The sequence below is a fragment of the Chlamydomonas reinhardtii genome, chromosome 7, assembly GCF_000002595.2.
Source record: "Chlamydomonas reinhardtii strain CC-503 cw92 mt+ chromosome 7, whole genome shotgun sequence".
NCBI lineage: Eukaryota > Viridiplantae > Chlorophyta > Chlorophyceae > Chlamydomonadales > Chlamydomonadaceae > Chlamydomonas > Chlamydomonas reinhardtii.
The window spans coordinates 789362-804413 of NC_057010.1; the positions used below are offsets into that span (position 1 = coordinate 789362).

Below are 15052 nucleotides of genomic sequence, written 5' to 3' on the forward strand. Positions count from 1 at the left end.
CACCTGCGTCTGCAGAGGCACGTGCCTCAACATTCCATTCGGCGGCTTGCTGCGCGCCGCGCGCGCTTGATTGGCACAGGACCCACCGACCCAGCAAAGACGGAATGGTCGTGACACGGGACAAGTGTTCCCCGGTCACGGGAAAAGGGGCTGAGCCCCCCCACTCTCTGAGTTCGAACTACCTCATTGCCCGGACATAGCCGAAATACTTCAGGAAACGGGCACCATCAACATTGTTGTTGTTGTGTTACAAGGATGGGAGCGTCCCCAGCTGTCCGTGACATCTCCCCCGCCTGTCAACACGAAACCAGCTCACGACCGACGTCCCCACAACTGCCTGCGCAACGCAAACCCTCCCCCCGGCATTGAAGCTGCTTGGTGGTGCAAGGCTCTGCACGAATGTGCCTTGCCTGAGCTGGAACGCTCGGTGCACGCTCCCTGTATGAGAAGCCTGCAGATGCCCCTACACGCCGCCGCCCCGGATCAGCCGCAGCGGCCCCTTGAACCGCTCGTCAAACAGTTCCTGACTGCCGTAGAAGCGGGACCAGACCTCCCGCGCCGTCGCCTCCCAGTGCCGCGCCGCCTGCCGCGCCGCCTGTCGCTGACTGCGCCCGCCGGCGCCCGCCACCTCAGCCCACGTGGCCGCAATGTTGACCGCCGTCTGTCAGGGGTGCAGAGACACGCGGCAGCATCAAGCCGTTGCCAGATCCCAGTGGCCAGTGCAAACTGGCAGTCCTTGCGACCTTGCGTAGCCAGGGGCCGTGTGACCATGCAATCGATAGCAATTGGGGCCCAGACTGACAAGCTACAACCCGGCAACAAACCCATGAGCATCACGGCCGCAATGAACATTCTCCCTTATCCCGTTTCCCGCAGCATGGGCGTCGCACAGAAAGGCTCGCACACCCTGCTGCTCAACAACGAGGTGCAGCCACCTGAATTGCAGACGGCGTGAGGTAGTGCCGGCGCCTGGAAGCAGCCGCCGAGGCGTCGGCGCTGCTGCCGCCGCTGGCCGCATCGCCACGCGCACCACCGTCGGGGCCGGGGCTGGCGGGGTAGCGGGTCGCTGCCGCCAGGGTTTGCTCGTATGCTTGCAGCGCCGCCTGGCGGTCCTGCGCGCCAAGCGGGACACGGTAGTGCAGTTACAGTTTACCGTACGGTAAGCAGTTCGTCACCAGCGGTGCCCGCATCCACCTACACATTGTCCTACGCGTAATGTTTTCCTTGTGCTCTTTAACACACACACACACACACACACACACACACACACACACGGCGCTTTCCTGGCACACACCGTGCCAGCGTGCCTGCACCCACCCCGCATGACAGCAGCAGCATGGCCAGTGCGCTAGACGGCCAGAACAGGGAGGTGCGCCAGGCGCGGCCGCGCAGCGCCTCCCCCATGTCGTCCAGCAGCCCACGAATGCGGCCCGCCAAAGCGCGGGCGGCGGCGCCGCGGCCGGCGGCGTCCAGGGCCGCGGGCGCCAGGTCCTGCGCAAATGCCGCTGTCAACGCGTCCACGCGCAGGGCCTGTGTGAGGGTGAGGGCGAGGGTGAGGGTCGTGCGGGCTCCTGAGGGAGGGCCCCGCAGGAAAGTGCCAAAGGCGAGGGGCACTGCCGTGGAGTGCATGCGCAAAGACAAAAGGTGCATGCGCCGGCCTGTGCATGCCGGTAGCTGGTGGGGGTTGAGGCCTTGCCCAAGTTGCGCCTGTTTGTGGTCGTGCCGCTCACCCGGTCGGGATGGCGGCGGCGCCAGTCGACCTCCTCGCTGCACAGCTCGCAGCCGCACACGAAGCCGTGCTTCCGCAGCGCCTGGGCGCGCTCCTGGTAGGGCCGCATGGGGTCTGTGTAGGCGAAGGTCACCTCCGCGTCGGCGGGCAGGTCGAGAGAGGCGCGCACAAACATGAAGTCTCCCAGGAAGTACCTGCCGCATTGTTAGTTTGTGCATGTGTGTGTATGTGTTTGGCTGGGTCCAGGTTCAGCGGGTTCAGCTGTGCATCAGCGAAGCAGCTGGCAAAGCGACACGACGATATAACTTTGCAGGGCGTTTTGCCGGCACAAATGGGCGCCACAACCACCGAGGCTCAACACGCATAGTGCCTGCATCCGCGCACCTCGTGGCGTTGCCGCAGCAGCTGTGGTTGATGTAAGAGGCTAGAGACCAGAGACCGGTGCCGGAGAACATCTCCTCCTGCTCTAGCTTCTTTAGCCGGTCCCTGCCGCTGCCGCTGCCGCCACGGCCACCACCGCTACCCTCGCCGCTGATGTCTACCACCTTGGTTTCCGGCAGAGCGTCGGGCGTGAAGGCGTTGGTGGAGCTGATGCGCTCCAGCAGTTCACAATCCACACACACGTAGCCCTTGGGCGAGACCTGCGGCGGACGGGGCAGGGCAGGGCAGGGCGAAGACGATGCCTACGTGAGGTGGCAACTGGTGCGCTTGCCTGGCGATACCCAGGACCAGATCTTCAGCACCGCTGGCCGGTGCATGGCTTGGTGCTGGCCAGGGAAGCGTAGCACGCACACCCCGCCCAACACACCTCCAGCAGGCCGTGTGCCACCGCCGCGCCGCCGCGCTGCGCCGCGCCGCCGCACTCCACCACCGCTAGCTGCTCGCACGCGCTCGCCGCGGCCGCCACCGCCTCCCCATCTGCACCAGCCGCGTTCACACCGGCCCCAGCGTCCAAAGCAGCGGCAGTTGTGCTGGCGGCGGCCGGGCCCGCTGCGGCCGCCACCGGGCGCCACGTCGGCACGAAGCCGCATTCTGCTGCTGGCGGCACGGGTGGCACACGTGTCCGGCCGCCGGCATGTAGGTGCGCCAGGCGCGCCGCCAGGCGGCCGCAGCCGAGCACCGAGATGGGCAGGTCGCGGTTGAGCTGCGACTGGGTGGGGCCGTTGATGACGCCAGGTGTGGACGTGAACTGCGGCATTAGCGACTGCACCTCCCCCATGTAGCATACCGCGTCCGCGCGCATGGCCAGCAGCAGCTGACCCGCGCGCACCGGTGCCGTCGTGTACAGGCCCCGGCCGCGGCCCTCCCCCGCGTCCGCCACCTGCACGGGCCCAATGAAGTCGGCGTGCCCCTCCAGTCGCGGCGTGGTGCTGGCCGCCGCCTCCCGCGCCATGCCCGCCTCGTTGTACTCGCCCCGCTCAGCCTCCGCCACCCGCTGCCGCAGAGACTGCAGAAAGCGCCGACCGGCTGCGGCGGCGCTGCTGCCCTGTGGGTAGCTGGCAGCTGCGAGGTGCGACTCCCACGCCTCAGCAGCCTCCGAGTACCTACGGGGGCCACGCAGGCAAACAAGCAAGCACTGAATGCAACGCCGCATTGTGCGTGACCCACGACTGGGCCCTGCTCTGTTGCTTGGGTATGACACAAGCCTCCACGCACGCCAGCCCAGCGTTTGAGCAGTTGCCAAAGCACCGGCAGCCTGCCCCAAAGTCTTGTAAATTCATATAACCCTGAGCTTTACGCTGCCCTCAAGACCCCACCTGCCAAGCCCATCCAGCGCCTTGGCCAGCCGCATCAGCGCCTTTGGGTTGCCCGGGTCTCCCCGCAGGGCAAGTTGGGCGTAGGCACGGGCGGACTCGTGCGCGCCAAAGCCCAGGCACGCCGCCGCCGAGTTGTTGAGCAGTACCGCCGTCCGCTTTGCAAGTGCCCCCTGCTGCTCCTCAGACAGATGCTCGCTCTCCGGCTGTGCCTGTCCCGCCTGCTGCAACGCCGCCAGTCCACGCTGGTAGGCGTGGAGTGCGTCCACGAAGTGACCCGACCCGAATAGCGCATTGCCCTGCGACTGCCATTGCGCCGCCTGGTCAACGTCTGCAGCCGTGGCTCCTGCTGTCAGCTGCAGCGACTGCGGCGATGCGCCACCGCCCCTCGCCACCGCCGCTGCGGCTGCAGCCCTCACGTCCTCCTCCCAGGCCGTGCCGACGACCAGCGGGTGGCGGGGGTCGGAGATGACCATCAGGTCCATGGGGCTGTCCACACGCAGGAAGGGCTGGGAGTCAGCCGAGCCAACACGGAAGTAGGGCTCCTTGATTGCGAGCACGGTGCCGCGCGGCAGGCAGTGCTTGGACACGTCATCGCTGAAGGCCGCAACCTTATTGCTGACCAGGTTGTAGACCGACAGCCGTCGCTGCAGCACCGGAAGGTAAATGAAGGTGGGGTGAGGGTGTGAGCGTAAGGGTGTGAGGATGAGGGTGTGAGTTCTCGTGTGAGCTTCACAGCACGCCCTGCTTCGCTGCGCCTGTCCTGCCGCAGCGCGAACATGACACCCTCAGCAAGCAGCCGGAGGCGCCGCAGCCCTCACCTGGCATGTGCCCTCCTCCTCGTCCCCATCGCCACTCGCCGCCGGGCAGTCCGTGACCACGCTGGCCACGGCTCGCAGCTTGTACGGCGTCACCAGTGTACGGCACAGCACGTACTTGCCAGTGTGCACGAAGCCCAGACGCAGCTGGCACAGCCGGATGGGCTCAAGCCGCGCTAGGGGCTGGCGCGAGAAGTGGGGGCGCACCGAACCCATCTGCAGCTGCGCCTTGGGCACCACCAGACTGTTGCGCTCTGACCGCCACTTAGCAGCCATGCGCTGCCGAGCCTGCTCATGCTGCACGTCTAGCGGGACGTCTCGCGAATCGTCTGTGAGCGGCGTCCCGCCCAAAATGTTGCGAAGAAGCGCTCGCTGCATCGCGTCGGCGAACAAGCCCCCGCCAGCGGGCGGAAACATTGGGGGAAACATGCCTGACGGGGGAAACATGTTGGTGCTCTAGGAACAACAAGTAAATCACAGTGAAAAATAGCGCGATTGCGTAAAAAACTGGAAACTCGTGCGAGATCCGTCACGGGTACCTCCATGCAGCTTCACGGGTAACAGGCAAGAAAGCCGTCCGCGACAGATGCTAAAGTTTTGCCAGCCCAAACTATTTGCTTGAAGGAAACGACTTCATATTTGAGAAGGCAGCCACCCAGTGTAATTGTGCGCCACCCCATCACCAGCCACTCCAGTGTTGAGCTCCAGCGCCTCTCCAAACCGTGCCTCGAACAATTCCTGGTTCCCACCGAAGTAGTGGGCCCACAGTCCCCGCGCCGTCGCCTCCCACAGCCGCGCCCGCTGCCTCGCCGCTTCCCGCTCCTCCTCTCCCCGCTGGTGCTGTTGAAGGGAGCCAGCGCCTGCCGCCTGCCTCCACGCGGCCGCGACATCCGTGGCCGCCTGCACCAGGGAGAACAGGACATGCGGGGCTCAGCCTCGCCAAAAGCAAACCGCAGCGCCTGCAGAGATGCGTTGGGGCATGGCCCATGCGCAGGAAGGCTGCGGTTGCAGCATGCACCCTTAGCAGATAGAGCTCGCCCGCGCAGCTTTAGCCCCGCCCGCCCGCGCGCCAGGTGCAACGGCAGCGCCACCGCCCTGCAGTGCTGCTGCTGCCAGCCTCACCTGCACCGCTGCCTCGGGCGAGAGGACGCGCTCGCTGCCATCAGCGGCTGTAACTTCAGCTCCCGCAAGTGCTTGCCCAGCAGCCGGCGACGTAGCTACAGAGCCCGCGCCTGCTGCGGCAGCACCTGGCATTAGTCCGACAGCAGCAGTTTCACTTGCCGCCCCGCGTCCGGCCTCAGCCTGGGCCTCCAGCTGCTGCGCCCCGGGCTGTTGGGATCGGGCGCCAGGGCGGTGGCACAGCGAGCGGAAGGCAAGCTCCCGGGCCCGCGCCGCTGCACAGAGGTCCTGTGGTGCATGATGCACGCATGGCGCACGGGTGGCAGGCGCATGGGTGCGTGCAATGCGCGCGACGCGTGACAGCACTCAATTTAGAGCTTGGCCGCATGTCTAGATCACGAGCATGGGGACGCAGGGTTTGGGGCGGCACCTCTGCCAAGCCAACCCGCATACATGCATTATGCGTCCCGTTAGTGTGCCCATGTGTCCAACACCCCTCGCTTCCACACTTCCAAACCACTCACCCCGCAGGCCCGCAGCACCCTCGCCAGCCGGCTGGACGGCCCAACCAGTGTCGAGCGCCAGCCACGGCCGCGCAATGCCGCTCCAGCCAGCTCCTCCAGCACTCCACGTGCGCGGGCCACCCACGGCTCTTGCGCTCGCTGCTCCTGCTCCTGCCGGCAAACTGTGGTAGCTGCCGCAGGGCTGTGGTCGGCAGGGGCGGCCACAGCAGCCTCGCCAGCAACGGCAGCGTGCGCGGGATCCGGTCCGATGGCGCCCTCCGCCACAGGACACGCCGCTGCCGCCTCTGCGCACAGGCGCTCGACGCGTGCCAGCAGCTCTTCCAACTGCTGGGACTGCGGCAGCCACGCACAGCGCCGGCAGAGGCGATTCAGGACTCGTGTGAAGCTCCGCGCCAACTTCACCCCCGTCCCACAGGCTGCCGATTCCATGGCGAGCCGACCTAATCCAATGCCTTCAATCTTGCTCACCTCGTCAGGGTGGCCGCGGCGCCACTCCGTTTCATCCATGCATAGCTCGCAGCCGCAGGCAAAGCCGCGCCGTAGCAGTTTGGCGCTGCGCTGCTCCCACGTCAGCGTCGGGTTGAGATAGGTGATGGTGACCTCCGCGCCGGCGGGCAGGTCTCGCGAGGCGCGCACGAACAGAAAGTCACCCAGGAAGTACCTGCATGCGCCGGTGCGCGTTGCCAAGGTTCATTTGCACAGGGGGCACGCGCAAGGTGGGGTATGGCAGCCAGGGCTCTCGGCGGCCCTGCAACACTCCGGCATTGGACCGGACCAGACCAGGCCCGGCGGTCACCAGCAGCAGAATCCCGCTGCGCAGAAGCAAACAAGTGCACCTCTTTCATCGCACTCCAGCCCTCCATCGTACCAGCGCACCTGTGTGCGTTCGCGACACATGCGTGGTTGAAGTACGATGCCAGGCCCCACAGGCCCGTGGCCGTGGGTTTGCCGGCACTGCCGTCGCCGCCATCATTGACCTGGTCGCCGCCGGCCCGCTGGCAGCTGTCGTGCCCTCCCTCCAGACTGACGGCGGCACCAGGGCCCGAGGCAACAGGAGCAGGAGCAGGCGCCGCGACGTGTAGCGGCAGCAGCTGGTCGAAGGCAAAGCCGTTGGCAACACACAGGCGTGCGAGCTGCTCCACATCCACTCGCACCCGCGAGCCCTTTGGTGGGGCCTGCAGCAGTCGAGCAGCCGCAGCCGAAATGGGGCTGCGTGAATTAGACATACGTGGCACGAGAAAAGGGACGCACCTGGACAAACGACAAGCAAACGAAGCGCGAAGAAAGGCATGCACACACACAGACTCATAATACGTGAGCAGCGCAGTGGCTTGCCTCGCACCTACCTTTAGGAGACCCAGCTGGACAGCGCTCGGCGGCGGGCCGCCCTGTGCCGCCCTGCCAGCAGCGCCGCCCTGCACTGCCAGCTCGAACGCCCTCGCCGCTGCTACGGCCTCCTCCCCACGGCTATCACTGCTGCCCTCCGCTGCGCCTCCGTCCGTCTGTGCCGTCGCTAACCCAGATGCGCCAAGTGCAGCACCCGCGCCTGCACCTGCCACTGCCACCGGGCGCCACGTCGGCACGAAGCCGCATTCTGCTGCTGGCGGCACGGGCGGCACACGTGTCCGGCCGCCGGTATGTAGATGCGCCAAGCGCGCCGCCAGGCGGCCGCACCCGAGCACTGCTGGCGGAAGGTCCCACTTCAGCTGTGCGCTTGCAGCCCCCAGTGCTGCCACGTCCGCCGCCGCCCGCTCATCACAACACATAGTCGAGGTGTCCATATCAGCCGCAAAGCTCGCAACGTCCGCGCGCATCGCCAGCAGCAGCTGACCCGCCCGCACCGGTGCTGTCATGTACAGGCCCCGGCCGCGGCCCTCTCCCGCGTCCGCCACCTGCACGGGCCCAATGAAGTCGGCGTGCCCCTCCAGTCGCGGCGTGGTGCTGGCCGCCGCCTCCCGCGCCATGCCCGCCTCGTTGTACTCGCCCCGCTCAGCCTCCGCCGCCCGCTGCCGCAGAGACTGCAGGAAGCGCTGGCCGTCAGTGAAAGCAGCCGTGACTGCGAGTCCAAGCCCACTGCTGCTGCTGTTGCTGTTGCTGCTCTGCAGCTGGCGCGCAAGTGCGTTCACGTGGTCTTGACACGCGTCAGCCGCCTCCGAGTACCTGTAAGCAGCAGGTGCATGGCAGTGAACGAGTCAGCGCAGCCAGCTTCACAACAAGACCTCAACGAATGCCTTACTCTTGACACGCCCCACGCACCTGCCCAGCCCATCCAGCGCCTTTGCTAGGTGGAGTAGTGTGGTCGCATCACCCAGCGTCCGCCGCAGGGCGAGTTGGGCGTAGGCACGGGCAGACTCGTGCGCGCCAAAGCCCAGGCACGCCGCCGCCGAGTTGTTGAGCAGTACCGCCGTCCGCTTCGCCAATGCCGCCTGCTGCTCGCTCGCCAGCTGTGCCTGTCCCGCCTGCTGCAACGCCACCAATCCCTGATGGTAGGCGTGGAGTGCGTCCACGAAGTGACCCGACCCGAATAGCGCATTGCCCTGCGACTGCCACCGCACCGCGCCGTCAGCGTCTCCAGCTTTGACGCCCGCCGTGGCTCCTGCTGTCAGCTGCAGCGGCTGCCGCGATGCGCCGCCGCCGCAGCCACTGCCCACCTCTGCCGCCGCCGCCGCGGCTGCAGCCCTCACGTCCTCCTCCCAGGCCGTGCCGGCGACCAGCGGGTGGCGGGGGTCGGAGATGACCAACAGGTCCATGGGGCTGTCTACACGCAGGAAGGGCTGGGAGTCGGGGTCACCGCCCACGTGACCCCCTGCCACTGACGCTGCTCCAAGCAGGCCGCTGCCGCCTGGGCAGGAGCCCGCCGCCGCCAGGTAGGGCTCTTTGATGGCCAGCACTGTGCCAGGCGGCAGGCCGTGATGAGGCCGTGATGCTGCACCGGTATGGTCTGTCATGATCTCCATGGGCGCATTGAGGTTGTGAACCAGTAGGCGCATCTGCGATTGAAGGAATGACACGGTGCAGCGCGACGCGTGAAACACGCCGGCCCGGCATTTGCATGTCCAGCACCTTGCATCTGGTTGCACCTGAAACTTGCTCTCAAGTTAAACACACCTGGCTTGCTGCAGGTTTGCTGTTGTCGTCCCCATCGCTGCTCGCCGCCGCCGGGCAGTCCGTGACCACGGTGGCCACGGCACGCAGCTTGTACGGCGTCACCAGTGTACGGCACAGCACGTACTTGTCAGTGTGCACGTAGCCCAGTCGCAGCTGGCACAGCTGGATGGGTTCAAGCCGCGCCAGGGGCTGGCGCGAGAAGCGGGGCTTCGCTACGCCCCGCGGTGGCCCCGCAGCTTCTGGCCTGCCACGCGCCGGGGACTCTGCCATCAATCGCCGTCGTTCCTGCTCATGCTGAACTTCTAATGACATGTTTTGATGTGTTGTATGGCCTTTGGGCTCAAGGATAGCAGGATAATGCAGCTGTCAGGGAGGACAGCCGGCGCCCAAAACTGTCATCCTCCATTGAATCGCGATCAAAGCATAATAAATTGCGGCTGAGTTATGGTCAAACATGATTCGGTCCATTTGTTTTGTTCCTCGCAGTGGCACCGATCTTCCGCACTCAGTACTATGCTTCGGCATTAGATGACAAATAGATGTGAACTACTAGAATTGCTGGAGATATAAGGTTGGGTCCCTGCCAATCTCGCGTGGTGTGCAGCTGTCATCCCGAGACAGTGCGGCCCCGCCTCGTCCCCACAGAAGTACTGGAGTACCGCGTGCTCGGGTTTCCGCAGACATCCATCCCAGTTGCAGGTTACCTCTTCAGGGGTCGACGCATGGCATGATGGACGTACGGGACCCATTTAGCATGTCACAGGCCTTCCTTGCCGGCCTCGGAGCCGACACACGGAGCAGACATCCCCACCACCACATGTGCGCTTCACTACGGCCCAGCCATGCAGCTGCCACACGAGCGAGCTCAAAGGATCAAAGCACAAGAACCTCCAACCTAGCTGCTGCTGCCACCACTACTCTCGCAGCCTCCTCAGCGACACCGCAAACCGCGCCTCGAAGAGCTCCTGGTTCCCACCGAAGTAGCGACACCACAGACCCCGCGCCGTCGCCTCCCATAGCCGCGTCCGCTGCTTCGCAGCCTCGCGCCTCCGCTCCTGCTCCTGCCACGTGATGCCGTCACCGCCGAACCTAGGAGCAGGGCCCACCAAAGACCAAGCCACAGCGGCCTTGACCGCAACCTGTGGAGTAGCAGCAGGCGGGAGGTCCGGGGCAGGCCGGCGGGCGGGGGTGGGACACACGTGAGGTTGCGCGTGGGCTGCTGCAGCTGCCTGGTTATGATTGCGACATTACAAAGAAGGGACAGTCCGACCAAGCAAGTCCTGGTTATGCATGCCGCGAGCAAAGAGAGCTAGGGCGACGTGCTTTCTCGCCACGCCTCACGCCTCCTTCCAATGCACTCACCAGGACCGCGGATCCAGGCGAGAGCAGCTGCCGGTCTCCGACAACCGCCGCAGCGGCGACTGCCGCAGCCGCAGCCGCCTCGCCTGCGAGCAGCGGACCTGTTGTGCTGACGTGGTCATGGTTGTCAGCTGCCCCGGCTGCAGCGGCGTCGTCACCGTCCCGCTGCTGCGCCAGGGATCCAAACGCCTCCTCATATGCCTCCGCTGCCTCTTGGAAGTCCTGCGTGCATAACACCGTACCACATGTGCGCGAAAACCGAGCAGTGATTTCCAACGGTGGCTCGGGCCAACCAACAACCGCATAAGGCGCCGACGCAAAATAGTGCCACGAGCCCTGAATACTATTGCGTGCAGAGGAACGAAGCTAGCCTACAAAACTCAATACGGAATGCCGCAAGCCCAGTACGGCATGGGGCCGCCTGTACAGTACGGTCAGTACGGCCAGCAGTACCCACCCCGCACGATTGCAGCAGCTCCGCCAGCTGGACGTACGGCCGGTACAGCGCCGCCGCCCGCCATACCCGGCCCCGCGTCGCGTCCCGCAGGCCCGACAACAGCTCCTGCAACCGGGTCGCCAGCCGCCGCCTGCGGGCCCGCTGCTCCGGGTGTGTGCTCAGGAAAGCGGGCGTCGCCGGGCTGCTTCCGGAGCTGGTGCTGCTGGTGGCACTGCTGGTGGGACTGCTGTCCGCCTCTTCCTCTGCGATCTGTGCCTGTAGAACCCGGTAGCAGTCGAGCAGGTCCGCCTCCTGTGCTGCCTGCGGGTGATAGCGGGTGGGGCACACGCAGGGCATGCACATCAATCAATCCATGGCACCGGACCCTGCACGAACAACGTGCGCCGGGCTGCTGTCCCGCAGCCTGAGCTGGCCCACCAAATCCCATTGTGGCAAACAAGCCCCGGCCCCTCCAGGCAAGCTCCTTGCGTCACGCCAATGCCCTCTCACCAACAATGTGAACCCGCAACCGCACCCACCTTCTCCGGCTGGCGGCGCCGCCACTCAATCTCCCCGCTGCACAGCTCGCAACCGCAGGCGAAGCCGCGCTTCTCCAGGGCCCGGGCACGCTCCCTGAAGCTCATTAGCGGGTTGAGGTAGGTGATGGTGACCTCCGCGCCGGCGGGCAGGTCTCGCGAGGCGCGCACAAACAGGAAGTCACCCAGGAAGTACCTGCAGCGGTGAGACACGTGGGTGAGGCAGCAGGAATCGGGTTGCGTTGCGCGCAGGTGTCGGGGGCCCCACGGCCTGACCACTGTGTACCCATGGCCGCATGGCCACGTGTGCGACATTCGGGCAGCACGTCACTACATAACAATGATATGCCCAACCTCTAGCTTCCCTTACACATGTACAACCGAATTCCCTTCTGCTCGACCGCTCCCTACAAAGCTGGACGGACACGCACGAAGACACCTCCGGAGCTGACCCACCGCTCCGTGTTGTCCAGGCAGGCGTGGTTGAAGTAGGCGGCCAGGGTCCACAGCCCGCTACCGCCCGCCTCGGTCTCCAGCGCCGCAACCGCGGCCGCGCCGGTGCTGCTACCGCCGGTGGCGGGCTGCTCTGCCGGCAGCCGCGGGTTGGTCTCAAAGACGTTGGTGGCGCAGATGCCGTCCAGCAGCTGCGAGTCAGCGGACAGCTGGTCCCGCCACGTCGTCTGCTGCGAGCCAAGAGCCGTGCAGGCGGCGGTAGGCGCGGCAGGCGGCAGTCAGTCGCAACACCAAGTTTTGGGTGTGATTCCATGCTGCGCAGACGGCAGCTGGGTAGCCCGGCCTCAAGCGCACGCGCACGTGCACATGCGCGTGCGCACGCACGTGCACATGCTTAAATTGTCAGCTGCAATGTCACTACCCAAGGCTTCCGTCTCAGATGCGACCAGTGCGCCTCGCCCAGCCCTTGGATGGCACGTACAAGCACACCCGGGCACACCCGCATACGCACCTGCAGGAGGCCGCGCGTCCATGCATAGCGGGCCTGCTGGGAGGCGCTGGTGCCAGCCGCCACCGCAGCCGCATACGCCCGCGCCGCCACGGCCACCTCCTCCGCTGCCACCGCCGCTGGCCCTGCCTGCAGCCGCTCTGCATCGCCACCCGTCGCGGCCCCGTGCCTAGCCGCAGCCGGCACGAATCCGCACTCCTGCACGTCCGGCAGCGGCGGCACGGGGTTGCCGTTCGCGTGCAGGTATGACAGCCGTGCCGCCAGTCGGCTGCTCGCGACGGCAGCTGCGGGTAGCTGCCGCGCCAGCTGTAGGTGGGCGCGGCTGCGCTGCTGCCCGGGTGGCGGATGGAAGGACGCCGGCACCTCCGAGTCATAGCAGAGCGCGTCCGCGCGCATGGCCAGCAGCAGCTGACCTGCACGCACCGGCTGTGAGGTCACCAGGATGCGCCCGCGGCCCTCTCCCGCGTCCGCCACCTGCACGGGCCCAATGAAGTCGGCGTGCCTCTCCAGTCGTGGCGTGGTGCTGGCCGCCGCCTCCCGCGCCATGCCCGCCTCGTTGTACTCGCCCCGCTCAGCCTCCGCCGCCCGCTGCCGCAGAGACTGCAGGAAGCGCTGGCCGTCGGTGAAAGCAGCCGTGACTGCGAGTCGAAAGCCACTGCTGTTGCTGTTGCTGTTGCTGCTCTGCAGCTGGCGCGCAAGTGCATTCAGGTGGGCTTCGCAGGCGTCGGCCGCCTCCGAGTACCTGCAAGCAGATGAGGCAGTAAGCAGGGTCACAGTAAACAACCACATCTGGAAATGCAGTCTCGCCTTGCTATGCCCCACGCACCTGCCCAGCCCATCCAGCGCCTTTGCTAGGTGAAGCAGTGTGGTCGCATCACGCGGCGCCCGGCGCAGGGCCAGGTGGGCGTAGGCACGGGCAGACTCGTATGCGCCAAAGCCCAGGCACGCCGCCGCCGAGTTGTTGAGTAGAATAGCCAGACATTTAGCTAGCTGCTCACTGCAAGGCTGCTGCTCCTCAGGCTGCTGGTCCCCAGGCTGCTGACACGCCTGCTGCAGCGCCGCCAGTCCCTGCTGGTAGGCATGGAGCGCGTCCATAAAATGGTCCGACCCGAACAGCGCATTGCCCTGCGACTGCCAACGCGCCGCTCCATCAAGAGCTCTGTCTATGCTGACACCATTTGAGGACGCGCTAGCAGTGGTGGAGCCGGCGGCACTGGCCCTGGAGTTTGCGTGAGCAGAGGCCGCACGACCGTGTGGCGAGGGGCTGGTCGCACGCGGGGCGGGTCTAATAGCTCGGAAGCCGTTTGCATGTCTGCCTACATTACGAGTACTAGGTCGGTAGAAGGTATTGGAACTGCAAAGGAATTGCCGTGAGTGCGGAGTACCAGCTGCACATGGATGCGCACTAGGGCGCGCCCGCACATAGGTTGACGAGGCGCCTTGCATGGCGACTTACTCATGCATAGTGTTGCAAGTAATGAGGGAGTGCTACTATAATGGAAAAAGCACGGCGCTTGCGCAGATGGGGTTTAATTTTGCGGTGGGCTGGTGGCTAGAAGGGTCGCCCCGCTGCCCATTGCTGCTTTTTGAGCTTTTGTATTATTTCCATAGTAGTTACAGGCAATCACACATCACCACACAGGATCCAGACTCGACAGCCGGCTACGAACTGTTGCTTCATGCTGAAATGCTGAAACAGCAACAAAACTGACCTATAATAGCAGTGTAGAGAAGGTAACTCCATGCCGCGAACAGGTGTGCATCCAGCGGCTGAGGGCGTGGGCTTACATGTCGGGTGTCGGGTTGTCAGTGACCTTTCGCTGCCAGTTGCGTGCTGTACCGTACACGAGCTCATGCTGGCCAGGCACTTCCGACTGGGCCCTAGCGAACAAGTAAGGGGAGCCGGTCGGACGGGGAGGCAGTATTGGCCCTACCGACCACCGTGTCCCAGCTCGCGGCGGCGGCGGCAACGCACCCAGACGCACCCTGACGCCATTCGGTGCTGCAGGCCCTGCTGGCGCGGCCCGGGGTCCGGGCTGCCACCGCCCACACGCGCCGCAGCACCTGGCCACGGTGCCGCGGTGGACGTGCGGGCGGGCGCACCTGCGCGGCTGTGTGTGCTGCGCTGTTGGCGCGCGGCGACGACAGTGGGGTGACTGCCATGGCCGCAGATGATGCAGAGGAGCTGGGCGGTAGAGGCGTGAGCCCATCGTGTCGGTGCTGCTATTGCACCTACCCCGGCCTCCATCCTGGACGCGGTCACCGCCCACACAGGGTGCGCGCGACGGTCTTGGGGAGGCGCTGGCGCGTGCGTGACGGCAGCTGGCCTCGGACACCGCGCACGCCATTTCAGAGGCGACTGAGGGTGCAGTGGCGTCATGGCGGTCGTGGCCAGCCCGCCGGTGCCTGCAGCCCGCGCAGGCGCGCCGGCACGAGCCGCTGGTGGTGGTGCTGGTGGCAAAGGAGCGGTCCAGAGCAGTGGCGACTGTGGTGCGCAGTAGCAGCTGGTAAGAAGCAGCAGCTGCAGGCTGGAAGCTGTGGTAGTACGGCAATTGGGCTTGGTTGCTTCGGACTTCAATGCTGCTTGATCATGATGTGATGTGAGACAGTGTGAGGCAGCCAAGCATCGGCTAAAGTGTCCGCACACTGGGTGTAAGCTAGCGAAGCACCGACCTGCGCTTGTGCGTGCCTTTGGAAAGGAGTGATGA

General features: G+C 65.6%; 4 protein-coding genes across 5 annotated transcripts; 1 reads left to right on the plus strand and 3 right to left on the minus strand.

The window, feature by feature from the left end:
* Window positions 1–3: 3 nt before the first annotated feature.
* Window positions 4–4765, minus strand: CHLRE_07g318200v5 (uncharacterized protein). Its single transcript, XM_001700956.2, has 8 exons — window positions 4305–4765; window positions 3487–4130; window positions 2538–3273; window positions 2114–2370; window positions 1731–1923; window positions 1318–1530; window positions 936–1112; window positions 4–661 (listed from the first exon to the last, which is right to left on the minus strand). The coding sequence occupies exons 1-8, from the start codon at window positions 4677–4679 to the stop codon at window positions 464–466; spliced, it is 2793 nt and encodes a 930-aa protein (XP_001701008.2). The 5' UTR covers window positions 4680–4765; the 3' UTR covers window positions 4–463.
* Window positions 4766–4813: 48 nt separating this feature from the next.
* On the minus strand, window positions 4814–9629 carry CHLRE_07g318209v5 (uncharacterized protein). The gene is made up of 8 exons (XM_043063922.1): window positions 9053–9629; window positions 8201–8934; window positions 7291–8104; window positions 6821–7119; window positions 6413–6605; window positions 5945–6277; window positions 5424–5708; window positions 4814–5201 (listed from the first exon to the last, which is right to left on the minus strand). Exons 1-8 carry the CDS (start codon window positions 9320–9322, stop codon window positions 4935–4937), a joined length of 3195 nt encoding a protein of 1064 aa, XP_042922490.1. The 5' UTR covers window positions 9323–9629; the 3' UTR covers window positions 4814–4934.
* A 64-nt stretch (window positions 9630–9693) lies between these two features.
* Window positions 9694–13839, minus strand: CHLRE_07g318250v5 (uncharacterized protein). 2 transcript variants are annotated; one of them, XM_043063923.1, is made up of 7 exons: window positions 13171–13839; window positions 12348–13086; window positions 11840–12063; window positions 11387–11579; window positions 10869–11168; window positions 10415–10633; window positions 9694–10191 (listed from the first exon to the last, which is right to left on the minus strand). In XM_043063923.1, the coding sequence occupies exons 1-7, from the start codon at window positions 13437–13439 to the stop codon at window positions 9967–9969; spliced, it is 2169 nt and encodes a 722-aa protein (XP_042922491.1). In that variant the 5' UTR covers window positions 13440–13839; the 3' UTR covers window positions 9694–9966. The 2 variants fall into 2 exon arrangements, with proteins under 2 accessions (XP_042922491.1, XP_001701010.2); XM_001700958.3 differs by having other exon boundaries at window positions 11840–12066.
* A 110-nt stretch (window positions 13840–13949) lies between these two features.
* Window positions 13950–15051, plus strand: CHLRE_07g318276v5 (uncharacterized protein). Its single transcript, XM_043063924.1, has 2 exons — window positions 13950–14099; window positions 14353–15051. Exons 1-2 carry the CDS (start codon window positions 14087–14089, stop codon window positions 14517–14519), a joined length of 180 nt encoding a protein of 59 aa, XP_042922492.1. The 5' UTR covers window positions 13950–14086; the 3' UTR covers window positions 14520–15051.
* The last annotated feature ends 1 nt before the right edge of the window (window position 15052 follows it).